Source organism: Boleophthalmus pectinirostris, unplaced genomic scaffold (genome assembly GCF_026225935.1).
Source record: "Boleophthalmus pectinirostris isolate CB_2022bp ecotype Guang Dong unplaced genomic scaffold, ASM2622593v1 HiC_scaffold_8, whole genome shotgun sequence".
In the NCBI taxonomy this organism is placed as follows: domain Eukaryota; kingdom Metazoa; phylum Chordata; class Actinopteri; order Gobiiformes; family Gobiidae; genus Boleophthalmus; species Boleophthalmus pectinirostris.
Window position 1 is genome coordinate 35,910,438 of NW_026571515.1, and position 12,988 is coordinate 35,923,425.

The following is a 12,988-nucleotide window of genomic DNA, read 5'->3' on the forward strand; positions in this document are numbered from 1 at the left end:
GCCCACTCACAGTAAGAACACGTTTTCTTCAGTGTATTTTTTCTAACTGCAATAAAAACATCCATAGTGAAAAAACATGCTTTTATTTGAGCCCACTTTGGCCAACATGTTACATACTATGGCTTTAACCAGATCTAAACAATGAACAAAGTCTAAACTAGCACAAAACTAGAACTAAAAAGATCTTAACCAGGACATCTATCGACCACTAATACAGAGCAAGTAAAATAGATTAAATAGTCTTAAATTTGTAAGAAAGTAAGCCTTAAATTCACTGCAGGGGCCCGTTTCTTGCCATCTTCGTGGCGTTCATTCAATAATTACTGCTCAATTACTCTTCAGAAGCTGGGAACAACACGAGACTGGCGACAATAGTGACCACACACAAGATCATCAACGAATTAACACGAGGGAGGCGGTCAAACACGTACGGCACTTTTTACGCATTTAAACCTCAAATTAGCCGCATGTTTACGCTAGCACAATGCAGTCAGACCACAACATTGTAATAAAAGGAGGAACTGTGCACAAATGTCCTTTATTCGAGCAAAAGAAGGCCAAGCAATCCAAAGTGTGCGCTAAAACGTATCCCTCCGACAAAACCACTAGCGCTGTTACGCCCTTACGCACACCGCTTGGTTAAAACGCATCCCAAACCACCATTCTACAACCATTTATTTACGTTTCTGTGCACGTTTTCAGGTAATCTCGCTGCTCTGTTTTGCTAACGGTGTTTAACAATGAAAGGTACGTCCGGTGTCTAGCCAAAATCTCTGCTTCTTCTGCTGCTGCTACTCTGCTCCATAGCGCACAAAAATGGCACAAAAACGGTAATTACGCGAACTTACCTCATTTGGATAGGCTTGATCGAAGACGCAGCGGTGCCATAGCGGGTTCATGCAAAACTACGGTCCGGTGTCGGTACATTCCCAGCGGTGAATGAGCATTTTGTGTGGCCGTCCTCTGACTCCTCTCTCCGCAGCGGCCCCTCCGTATCTCGCCGTGCGCTCTTTGAGTCCAGGAAAAGTGATGTCATTGCATGAAATTACATTACCCGCCCCAATTTTTTTTCGGAGGATTTTTGTATGCCGGTGATGACTTCTTTAAAAGTGGCATATGCGCATTAAATCTTTTATTAGTTTTGTTTAATAAGGTGGCATAATTATTTATTGAGTGATTTTAAGTTCTCAAATAAAAAGGCAAGATTTTTTAGTTAAAATAATTATAAATAAGTTAAAATAAAAACATTCAAATAACGAGTTAAAGGCGCACTACTTAATTTTTCATAAGAGTCTGCCAAGTGCTTGTTTTCATGACGATGCTACGATCATCAATTTGTCTGCAAAAGTTTAATGCCATACTGCGGTTCATAGCCGTTTCCATAGAGACGAGCCACCGGTCCAAGTTACATGTCAGATCTGTATTATATATTTTACCAATAAACACCTTTCCATCCATCCATCCATCCATTTTCGTCCGCTTATCCGGGGCCGGGTCGCGGGGGGAGCAGCCTAAGCAGGGACTCCCAGACTTCCTTCACCCCAGACACGTCCTCCAGCTCCTCCAGGGGGACCCCGAGGCGTTCCCAGGCCAGCTGAGAGACATAGTCCCTCCAGCGTGTCCTGGGTCTTCCCCGGGGCCTCCTCCCGGCGGGACATGCCCGGAACACCTCCCGAGGGAGGCGCCCAGGAGGCATCCGGAACAGATGCCCGAGCCACCTCAACTGGCTCCTCTCGACGTGGAGGAGCAGCGGCTCTACTCCGAGCTCCTCCCGTGTGACTGAGCTCCTCACCCTATCTCTAAGGGAGCGCCCAGCCACCCTGCGGAGGAAACTCATTTCGAGCGCTTGTATCCGCGATCTCGTCCTTTCGGTCACTACCCAGCGCTCATGACCATCACCTTTAGTTGATTAAATGCTAAATAGATTAGTTTAATGCCTACTGTGGATTTTAGACAAAGCTGTAGCATCACCATGGAGATGAGCACAAGAAAGGCTACAGAGTGCACCTTTAAATTGTAAGATTTTGTGTCTACCAAGATTTAGAGTTTAAAGGACTCATATTAGTTGTGTTTTGTTTCTTTCACATGTTTAACACACAAATCCTGCATATTTAGGCTGAGTTCTCCTCTCAAACTGAAAACACTGTTCCACCTTGCGATGTCATGGGGTAATACAAAAAGTGCTCCATTATGTTTTTAAATTCCATACACTTTCACAAGAATCATTTGGATAATTTCAGCCCTGGTATTGCTAATCTCTACTGAACTAAAAGGTAGCTATTGTGAAACTACTGCTTCATGACATCGCAAGGTGGAACAGAGCATTTTAGGGGTTACGCAAACTTGTATGAAACAAAACACAACTCTAGGTATGTTAATGAGAAGGTAACATAACACAACTTAAAGCTCACAAGAGTTGATGTTCCAAGTTTCAGATGGAAGGCAGGGGACAATGCTTTCTATGTGGTTCATATCCTATGGAAATATGCAAAAAAAACAAAACACATTGATCTTTTTATAACTGGGTTTAGTTTGCATGGTTACACAACTCACTTCTTTAGTGTCACCTTTTGTTTAACCAAATCTATTTTCCATTTCAGTTTTGCGCGAATTGGTGCAGTAATTAGAGGTGTGAACCATAAACCAGGTAAAAACATGTACAAAATAAAATCTTAGCCACTTATCACTTAACTTTCAATATTTTGATGGTATTAGGTTGCTTATATTTTTACCCAAAAATCACAACACTGGAAGAAGCAATGAAATGCACAATAAAGAGCTTTTTTGAAGGAATGTTGTTTTTAATGAACAGTGATTCAAATTAATAGTGTCCAATTCAAGTATTTTACATTTTAAACAAATCTTAACTTGAATTCAATCATTACGGTTATATTACTCCATCTATTTAAGTCAAATTCCCTTTGATGTGAATAAAAGTGAGTCTGTAGACGAGCCCATCTGATTCACAGAGGGTTAGTGTAAATGTGACTGTAGGTCTGTAATTGGATGGATCATCTTGGAGCTGTGGAGCCGTCCAGATCCTGAAGAGAGTTATCTGTGGCCTCCTCCTCGGCTCTGATCACCTCTGACACCACCTGTACAAAAAAAAGATCTATGAATGCCAGTTTTAAACAAACACTTTGAGCTGTACACGCATTTAGTTAAAGTCAGATAAAAGCAAATTTATGACACAAAAGTGGTATTCCAGCTCTGTGGTTCTATGAGAGGCATTTCAGATTACTGCAATAGATCTGTTAATAAGCATTGGTAGTTCATAGTTCTGATTTATCCCTGTTCTAGTCCTGGTCTAGAGCTGATTTATGCATTTTAGTGCTCTTCAAATTTAGACTTATTCAAAAGATCAGATTTAATACAGGTCCTGCGTAGGCTTAATTTAATCCAGTTTAGTCATCTTTTGATAACCGTGGGGTATTTGGAAAAAATCACAATGGGTGTTTTGGAGGAAAACAAAAAAACTTTAAAACGTTGCAAAAAAAAGCTGATTTGTGACAATTACACTAAAACTGCTGAAACATCACTGTATATACTTTGTATATACTATTTTATAGCAATCATTTCTGATTGTCATAATATCTTCTGGATATCACGGTTGGGAAATTGTAATCGCTGTATTTACTCTGTTACTGTACCTGATCATCGATGATGGAGTCAACATCCCTCTCACTGAGGCCGGACCCCTCCAGCTCATCGGGGGTCTCTCCAGTGAGGATGTCCATGGGGGCCTCTGCGATGGCTCTGATCGTCTGGTCCTCCAGAGCCAGAGCTGTGTCGAACTGCAGAGGGGAGGGGGGGGCATTGCATACCATCTCCCTCTACGTCCAGGTCCTGGGGGAGACAAGAGAGTTATGTCAGATACCCTCCCATGCTTCTATAACCCATATGTCAGATGGCTTTCTGTCCTCATATATCCTTGTGCCCGATGCCCTCCCACCATACAGTCATCTGTTGCCCTCTACTGGCTTTAGTGATAAACAGACAAATAGAGGATGGCATCACAGCAACAAACAGTGAATTCCAGATTTTTATTTTTTTTTAAAGATTTTTTATTTTTGCAGTTATTTGGAATTTTGGTTTTACCAATTTACCATCTAAAATCTGAGCATTGTTACTTTTGACAAGACATTTTAACTTAGTCTTTTTTGTTGTCTTTCTTTTAAATGTTTTTTTATTAAAATGTCAAAACATGCCAATTTTGTCTAAGTATTCATAACAGAAAATATACTTATAATGTAACTGATAAATAGTGTGGGATTATATAATTTGCTATAGTGCACACTCCTTTCTATCATTTGTTTAGCTTTTTTAATAAAAAAAAACAAAAAAAAGTACTTATTCTAGTCATAGTTATAGGGATTATAACCAGTTTTATGTAGTTTTAATCCACAAAAATAAGGAAACAAGTTTAGTGTACAAATATAAGACTGCAGCTCACACGGAGTACATACATCACTGAACTCCAGAGGAAGACTCTCTGTGGGCTGCAGCTCGGCGGCGCTCAGGTACAGGTCTCTGGTGGAGGGTGGGTCCGTTGCAGGGGGCGGTTGTGCGTCAGGCTGGTACAGAGGAGGGGGCAGGGGCAGGTGAAGCGGGCAGCGTGGCTCCTCAGACTGTCCCATATGGACAGTGCGGTCACAGGGTAAGTCCTTTAAACCAGGGCACAGTCTGAACAGAACCTGGCTGCTGTCCTGGTGAATATCTGTGCTCAAGTTAAGGACCATCGAGTTGTTTTTGTTAAATGAAAGCTAATTACACGGAGGATGTAACCAACTCTCTAGAGCTGTTAGTTGATTAAGACACCATGAATTATGCCTGGAATCTAGACCCATTAGTTACATACAAAAGTACTCGTAAAATGCATTTTTGTCACAAAAATTATTAAGACAATTTATCAAGGTCCTACAGCTAGAATAAAAGTAAATCGATCTCTGTCAGATCGCTTCTGCCTTAGTAGAGGAACCAGGCAGGGCTGTGGGTTAAGCCCCACCCTCTTTGCTCTGTACATTGAGCCGTTAGCTCAGGCAATTCGTCAAGATGATGGAATAAAAAGTATACTCATTCAGGAAAATGAACACAAAATTAGCCTGTTTGCAGACAATGTCATGTTATACATGAGAGACCTGGACAATTCTCTCCCAAAGCTTTTGGAAGTAATAAGAAAATTCCATGAATGTTCTGGATACAAGTTGAACATCGATAAGACTCAACTGATCAAATTCAATTACTCACCTAGTGAGGAAATTCAAAAGGAATTTAATGTTAATTGGAGAACAAAATCTATAAAATATCTGGGTGTGAATATTCCAAAACGACCCGAGTCATTCTCCAAAATAAATTATAACCCCCTGACTGACACTATCAAAAACGACTTGGGCAGACGGTCAACTTACCCACTGGATTTTAGTAGCAGGATAAGTGTAATTAAAAGTGAATATTCTCCCTAGGTTACTATACTTATTTAAATCCCTCCCAATAGAAATTCATGCTCAGCAATTTGCAGTTTGGGATAAAATGGTATAGAGATTCATATGGGGTGGAAAAAAAGCAAGAATACGTTTTTCCACTTTGCAGCTGCCAAAAAATATAGGTGCAATGGCTCTGCTAAACTTAAAACTGTACTTTCAAGCTGCACAAGTGCGCCCTCTAGTTCTCTGGTGTGATAATTCATACTCTGCGGGGTGGAAGAACATTGAGACCAACATACAGGGCTATGCTGTCCAAACTTTGCTAGGAGAGAACAGTATACCTGACACAATTAAAACTATACTTAACCCGGTAACCATATTTTCTTTGGAAATGTGGTTCTCTCTAATGAAACAATTAGACCTAAAAAATAGTCAGAGGATGTTGAGATGGATAGCCCTAGACAAGGACTTTAGGCCCGGGATATATGACTCTGTTTTCAAACAATGGATGGCCAGAGGTTTAACAGCTCTTTGCCTGATTATCAAAAATGAGGAGGTAAAGAGCTTTCAGGAGTTGAAGAATTCATTTAATCTAAACAATCAGGACTTCTTCAGATACCTACAATTAAGGGATTATTACAACACAGAGATTAAAAAGAGGTCTTTGGGCAAGGTCAATCCAATTATTGAAATAATGTGTGGTGCCTATCATAATAAAAACAGTAAGATTGTGTCAAAACTTTATGATGGTTTGATGGACAATCTGAATGTGTCTTCACTATATGTGAAAACAAAGTGGGAACAGGAGTTAAGAATATTGATTACAGAAGATCATTGGTACCAAATGTGTAAATCACTCCAAACTTGTACAAGTCCACAGCAGTGGCGGGAATTTAATTGGAAATGCTTGATAAGATTCTTCATCACACCCCATATTAAAAGTAAACATCTTGGAATCCAACAGGCTTGTTGGAGGAACTGTGGTCACTTGGACGCAAACCACTCGCACATCTTTTGGACTTGCCCGAAGATCCAAGTCTACTGGTTGGAAATCAACAAACTGCTTCAAAAAGTCCTGGGATACAACATTCCCAACGAATGCACTGTTAAGTACTTGGGAGACATGGCAGATTTTGTACAAAAGGAGGACATTTATCTGACAAAGATTTTATTGACGGCAGCTAGAAAGGCAATTACAAAACTCTGGCTTAACCCGGTTGCTCCGAATCAAGGACAATGGATAAACATTGTAGAGAATATTCACCTCATGGCAAAGTTAACTTATAACATTAGATTGAAGGTCTCAAAATTTAAGAAGCTCTGGGGGAAGTGGATTACATTTAGGAGCTGTGGAATTTGAATAATCTTTTATGACACTGAAATTATGTTGGTCAACACATACTTTTCTTTGCACTGGTAATACTCCTCCTCCCAATACCTCATGTTCTCTATTGTTTTATGTTGTTACCTTTTCTTTTCTTAAAAAAAAAAATCTTTTCTGTTAAAAAGCAAATAAAAATAAAGTTGCAAAAAAAAAAAAAATAAAAATGCATTTTTGTCCATTCAAACCCACATTCTCCTGTGGGTTTGTGGTCTCAGTGCTCTGGGGTCAGATACATGGGCCAATGATTGAGATACTTAATAGTATTAAGGGTTTTTGCTATAATATTTGGGATACTATGGGGAAGCTGTTGAAGAAATCCAACTTGCAAATTCCCTTAATAAAACATACTGTGACACTGTTTCTAACAAGTTAAAAACAATGGCAGCCAGATTCAAATGTACTAGGTTATATAAAACAATAATAATAAAAAAAAAAAGAGGATCAAATGATTATGCAACCCCATGTAAAAATAATAAAAACTTAAACTACTTAAAAGGATCAATCTACTAGTATAAATACAGTCTGAAACAGAATGGGAGAAAAAGGGGTTTGAAAAGAGTAAAGGCAGATAAAGGAAGGATGTCTGTGCCTTCCAACTGAATTGATTAGCCCCTTTGAGACTCTGGGAGAAACCAACAGACCACAGGAAGGAGTCGCTGTGGGCCCCGTGAAACCAGCGGCTACTGCAAACGGCTGGTCTTGATTGGGGCCAAGTTTATGAAAATGAAAGGGGAGGATGGAGAAAAGAGGAGGACGGAAATGTATTGAAAAGAATAGGTTGACCATGCCAAACTACATGGGGAAAAAAGCTAAGAGATCCGGTCATTTCTAAATATCAATGATCAGCTTGGCTCTTTTTAATGGAGGACTACAGCCACTGCTCTGTCTGTTGTTTTGTCATATTGCCTTGCCTTGTAACAAATACAGTAACAGAAGGCAAAAGAGATGTCCTCTCCAATGTCCTTGAGTTTTGTTAGCACTCAGAAGAAAGCAGAACCATGTCCCAAACACTGCACCATTTGCTTTACCACAAGGTTACCATCACATAAGTATTGCTACATCCTGATGAGAAGAATTTTTTCAAGTTCTCTGAGTAAATGTCATTGACAACTGACACTTTCTGACACAATTACACTTTGTGATACTGAATCAGAAGGATACGTGTGAGGCAGTGTCGGGTCATGGGGAGACAGGGGTTAGAACAGCGTCCCCCGTCTACAAATGCGGCACACATTTCTGTCACTGTTCGAACATACGGCTGAGGAGATAAAAAAAAAAAAACACAAGTTACAGTGTAATCCTTGAATGTGAGGGATTCCATTCATTTCCGTTTTAGATTGTACAGCTTCCCAGATTCCTGTTGTGATTAATGGTGTCGGACTAAATTACCATTGTAAATCAGCAGATTGTGTGGTCGGATCAATATTGTAAGAAAACAGAGTTCATGTTCACCATCATGCTATTAACATTTTATTACTGTATGCTTTTTGTCATTTTGAGGATCAAGAAAGCTGCTTTTAAAATTTCCAAGAATAAGAGCTGCACAGTTTGGGGAAAAAAGATGTAACTGCATTTTTTCTGTCAAATATTAGATGTAGAATTTGTTTTAACAGGATTGTGTTCAAAGTTCACATCTTAAAACATGTCCAACAGAACTGACAAAACGATGACATATGATTTGTCAAACTAATACAACATGTTTGTACAGATCTAAACTACAGGGTTAGAAAAATAAGGCAGGAGATTATCTTTGTCAAGAAAATTATGGTCCTGAAAAATTTGCAGCCTTTGCGGTTTGCCAATTGTGTCCATTCAAATTCACTGTGAACTATGCAGCCCTACCAGGAATACTGCATCTGAAATCTGACTATATTCAACAGTATAAGTGTACCTGAGGAGCGCCGTCTGTAAGTGCCTGTCTCCTCTCCCTCAGCTGTCTATGGAGCAGGGCCTCGGTGCCATATCGCCGTCGATAGCGACGCAGAGCTTTGAGCTTCTTCAGGTTCTCGCGCTCCTTCAGGGACAAACCTTCAGGCCCGGTCAGCAGACTACTCCCTGTCACAGTAAACAAGGACCAAAGGGGTCAGTTAGCGTCTTTATATAGAGCTTTAGAGCTAAGCCTCCACTATCGACAAACTGAACTATTAGCACAATTTAAACTCAAAACCCAGAACTGATGTGCCACAAAAAGAATTATACCACTCATCCACTTACTAGGATACTTAGTAACGATTCAGAAATCTCACGGTTTGATTCACGATACAGCACCCAGGATTCCCCACAATACATAAAATTTAAGAAATTATGCACTTATTATGCAATCTCATCCTGATGTTCTAAATTTAAAATGATTTTATATACAATTTAGGCTGTGTCTTATAATTACATATTAAAATTTAGCTCAAATTTAAAAAAATTACAACAAATTATGAAGGTATTTTTAAATAGGCCTTTTTTATAGATTATCTGGTAAAATTATAAAATAATGTCTTAAACTATCCCACAGTGACATTAAATGATGTTTAACTCCCGATTTTTTTCACTATATTATTCATGTTTGAGGCCTGTAAAAAAGGGAAGCCTGTCCCAAGCATATGGCTACTCAACATCTGTAAACAAGTTAGCGCATTTGGCTCTGTTCCTCTGCCAATTTGTTTAAAGTTAGTTTTTCCACTCTTCCACATTTTTAATTGCAGAGATAGTGTTTGTTTTACCATATGGAGTCTTAAGTGGCTTTAGAGCCTCTTCAGCCTGTGTTTGAGCTGCCCTGGGTATTCGCTGCAGTGTTAACAGCAACATCTGCCTGTCTAAATGAATCAAACTGCACATCTTAGATGATGCGGACGGTCATATTTTAGAATCACGGTGCATCGTTGCTCCCCTACTGCTGACTAAACAAAATTACTTTAAGTGAGAAAGGGGAAGATTTAATAATACCAAGTTCCACTTCCATTGCACACGATAAATAGTAATGGATGTCCACTGTGTGTAAAATCACCAAAATTCTCCTAGCCAAAGATGTGACAAGTTTGCTGTAGAGCTACTGCTGTCCTGATTTGGGGGATAATAAAGTCTCTTTCCTAGTGTGAATGTGGTAACCGTTTGATTTTCAAATTTCCTGTTTGTTAAAGCTCTGCGAAGCGACTGCGGTTGCGATTTTTGGGCTGTACAAAATTGTTACTGAAATATGGAGGTGGTTGGAGGGGCTGATGTCAGAGAAATTGCAAGAGAATTTAAGTAATTTATCCTCCATGTACATCTCTCAGTTTAACATCGACTCACAGGAGTTATAGGAACACGATCATCTTCCTTTGGTATACCATTATCCAAATTCTGGCATATTGTTGTTTAACCGGTGCCTACTGGCCTTCATAGGCTCACCACACTTGCTTTATAAACCTCCTCCTCCAGAAGCATAGCTTGAACACTCAAAGATCATACCATGTTCACTTTGGAAATAATACTATGTTGACTTTTCAAGTCCTCCCGGACCCGTATTATTGATGGTAAATAAACATCGGCTGCTTAAGACATCCAGTTGCTCTTCAGCCTTTTACTTCCACCTTTTTTTGGACAATCTGAAAACTGCTACAACAGCTGAGGTGCAGATTAGCCTTGTTTCAGTAAGTCTACCCCAGGGCAGCTGGCTACATAAAACCATTATTTATTATTTAACGCATTATAAAATTACAGGCTGACATTACTGGTGATTGACTGCTCTGGATTTTGTTTCAGAAAACATCAGTGAAATACGTGTGTTGAAATCACTGCCCCATGCCAGCTAATGGCTGCCATCATGGAGAACAAATCGGAAGTGCTCCCGGTTCAGAAGTTCTCATAAACAGCACAAACACAAAACACCTGTATTATCTGCCCCTCACCAAGCGTCTCGTGCTCCACCTTGCGGTGGTGGAGGTAGCGGCGTTTCTTCTCTTTGAGCAGGTGCTGGAGCCGTTTGAACTGATCAATGTAAAGAGACTGGAGTCGGATCAGTTTGTCTCGAGTTATTAGAGCCACCTCCTCGGCTGTGTACACTCCGGCGTGTCTGAAAACAGGAAGGGAAATATCAGTGAAAGCACAAAACACATGGTCCCCAACTGATTGCTGCCATCGGCAACTCACTCCAAACTGCTCCCATAGGCTTAAGAAATTCTACTCAAAAATAAATTACTCATGCAGCAATATTGCATCCATCTTGATCAACAAACATGTGCACAATCAGTACAAAAAACTAGCATGACTGCACAGTACTTGTCCTGTCTATGAATGGTACAGAGGGGGAAGGGGTATAGAATATACAAAAGATTCATGTCTTTATAGCCAGGCTGAGTTAAGGTCTTACTTGAGTGGATCCTCGTGTTCACTGTCATTGCTATCTGCTTCACTGTCCGGCTCCCCTCTCCAGGTCTGATCCAGCCCCAGAGGATTCTGCTCCTCCTCACTTAAACTGTCCTCTTCTGCAGGACACACACAGCAATGGGAAACAAAAGGTAAATAAAATGGCAATCATTACAAAACACATAAACATGAGTGTGAGACAGACCTAGGATGCGACTGGCCTCTGAGCGGCCATCCAGGCTGTGGGCATCTGTGCGGTGGTACCCGCTGAGCTGAGACAGCAGACCTTCAGCTGAAGGAGCTGAACATGCCTTCTTCATCTGAGCCCTGAGTGCCAGAGCATTCCTCCGTGCATGTTCAGCACAAAAGGCCACACTGGAGATAAACATTTAGGATTATACAATGCTATACAAATTATATCTTCTTTGAATATTCAGGTTTGGTCTCATTAAACACAAGACTGGGCCTGTCACTATAAATACAAAACAGACTCATAGTTTTTCTTTGTGCTAGTAGTTGAAAAGTTGGTATGGTTGGCAAGTTTTATTTTTCTGTACTATGACAAGATCCTAACTGTAGAAGGCTGAATAAATGGTATCTATGAGCTTTGGGGCTAAGAAACGTTTAACATTTTCAATCTGCAAATTTTTTTTTTTTTACAATATTGTACATTTAGGACATTTTGGAGGAATGCTATTGCTTTAGGATTATGTCTGTGGCATGAATTTGTTTTTCTATGATCATTAATGGTTTATATTTTCTTCAGCACTATATTACACTTAAAAATGTGTACTGATGACAGGTTTGGTGCTTACCCATCCTTCCTCTCCATCTTTGGGGCTGCATTGGGGCACCGTTTGCCATTCTTGGAGGACACATAACTGCACTGTTTATACGGTGCGCTCTTGTCCTCCAGAATATGTTTGATGCAGAATTCTTGACCCTCCAGTCTGGGTTGAGGGCAGGGGCGCAGGACGTAAGCGCAGGTCATCTGCTCCTGAAGGCGGGGAGGCTGCGGCACTCTGCTCCGACTGGAGGGCAGCACGTGGATCCTGATCCGGTTCATTGTAAACCTGCAAAAAAAAGAAATACACTCGTTTACAACTGGACCTCCGGAGTAAATGACTGTCTGTCTTTATCTTGAGTTGCTGTCACGCCATTTATGGCACAGTTAATCATTGCACTGCAGATTCAAGACTCCGCAATGATTGCATGTCTGCTTCTGGTTATACAGGAATTTCACAGATCTCTGCAGTCTAATTGTAAATATGAAGCTACTTTAAGCTGGTTAGATAGTCAATAAACTATGACAGTTTCCCTGTTTTTCTGAGCTCTCAAAGCAGCGCCCCTGTGGCTCATCCCGCCTCTGAGCTGCGTCACTTCACTGATACCGCCATCTTGGTTTAGCAGATGCTAATCGTAGCCTTTAGCAGACAAATTATTTATACAGTCAACAGCAGCTGCGTTGGTGGATTATATTGTGCGAATGTTCAGTAATTTATGTTTAAAGTTTTCGAACTACAAAATGAGACGAAATAGCATAGTTTAGTTAGGCGCTTACCTATTTTTTTTTTGGCCGATGCTCCCTCTGAGCCCCTCCCGGGAAGAATACACAACGGCTGTAACGGCCACAGCCTCTGCAACACACAGCGCCCGCCTCCCGACCGCTGTAATTGGTTGGTGAAACACAGTGCCCGCCTGCTCAGTGCTTTCATTGGCTGTTCGTCCACTTCAAGATTTTTCATTGGATAACTGTCGATCAATCACTAATCTAGTACAGCTCAACGTGTGGAATTTAACAATCCAATCTAATGTTAATCTAATTGTATTTTTGCGCTTTCAA

At 40.4% G+C, this 12,988-nt stretch overlaps 2 protein-coding genes and 1 non-coding gene across 3 annotated transcripts in view; all 3 read right to left on the reverse strand.

Annotated features, from left to right (window-relative positions):
• Nucleotides 1-1,009, reverse strand: part of nckap5l (NCK-associated protein 5-like) — a 52,505-nt gene extending 51,496 nt beyond the window's left edge. The window contains exon 1 of the mRNA XM_055165820.1: nt 849-1,009. The gene's annotated coding sequence lies outside the window, so the exon portion shown is untranslated. The remainder of the gene's footprint in view (nt 1-848) is intronic.
• A 1,771-nt stretch (nt 1,010-2,780) lies between these two features.
• On the reverse strand, nt 2,781-12,771 carry kansl2 (KAT8 regulatory NSL complex subunit 2). The gene is given in 11 exon segments (XM_020917937.2): nt 2,781-3,095; nt 3,651-3,812; nt 3,814-3,846; nt 4,467-4,717; nt 7,969-8,065; nt 8,699-8,862; nt 10,689-10,852; nt 11,150-11,264; nt 11,351-11,520; nt 11,961-12,218; nt 12,707-12,771. Coding segments are annotated over 10 exon segments (1,491 nt in total). The 5' UTR covers nt 12,212-12,218; nt 12,707-12,771; the 3' UTR covers nt 2,781-3,011.
• LOC129412478 (small nucleolar RNA SNORA2/SNORA34 family) lies at nt 7,389-7,520 on the reverse strand. The gene has a single exon (XR_008633750.1). It is a non-coding gene; the product is annotated as a small nucleolar RNA SNORA2/SNORA34 family (small nucleolar RNA).
• Nucleotides 12,772-12,988: the final 217 nt, after the last annotated feature.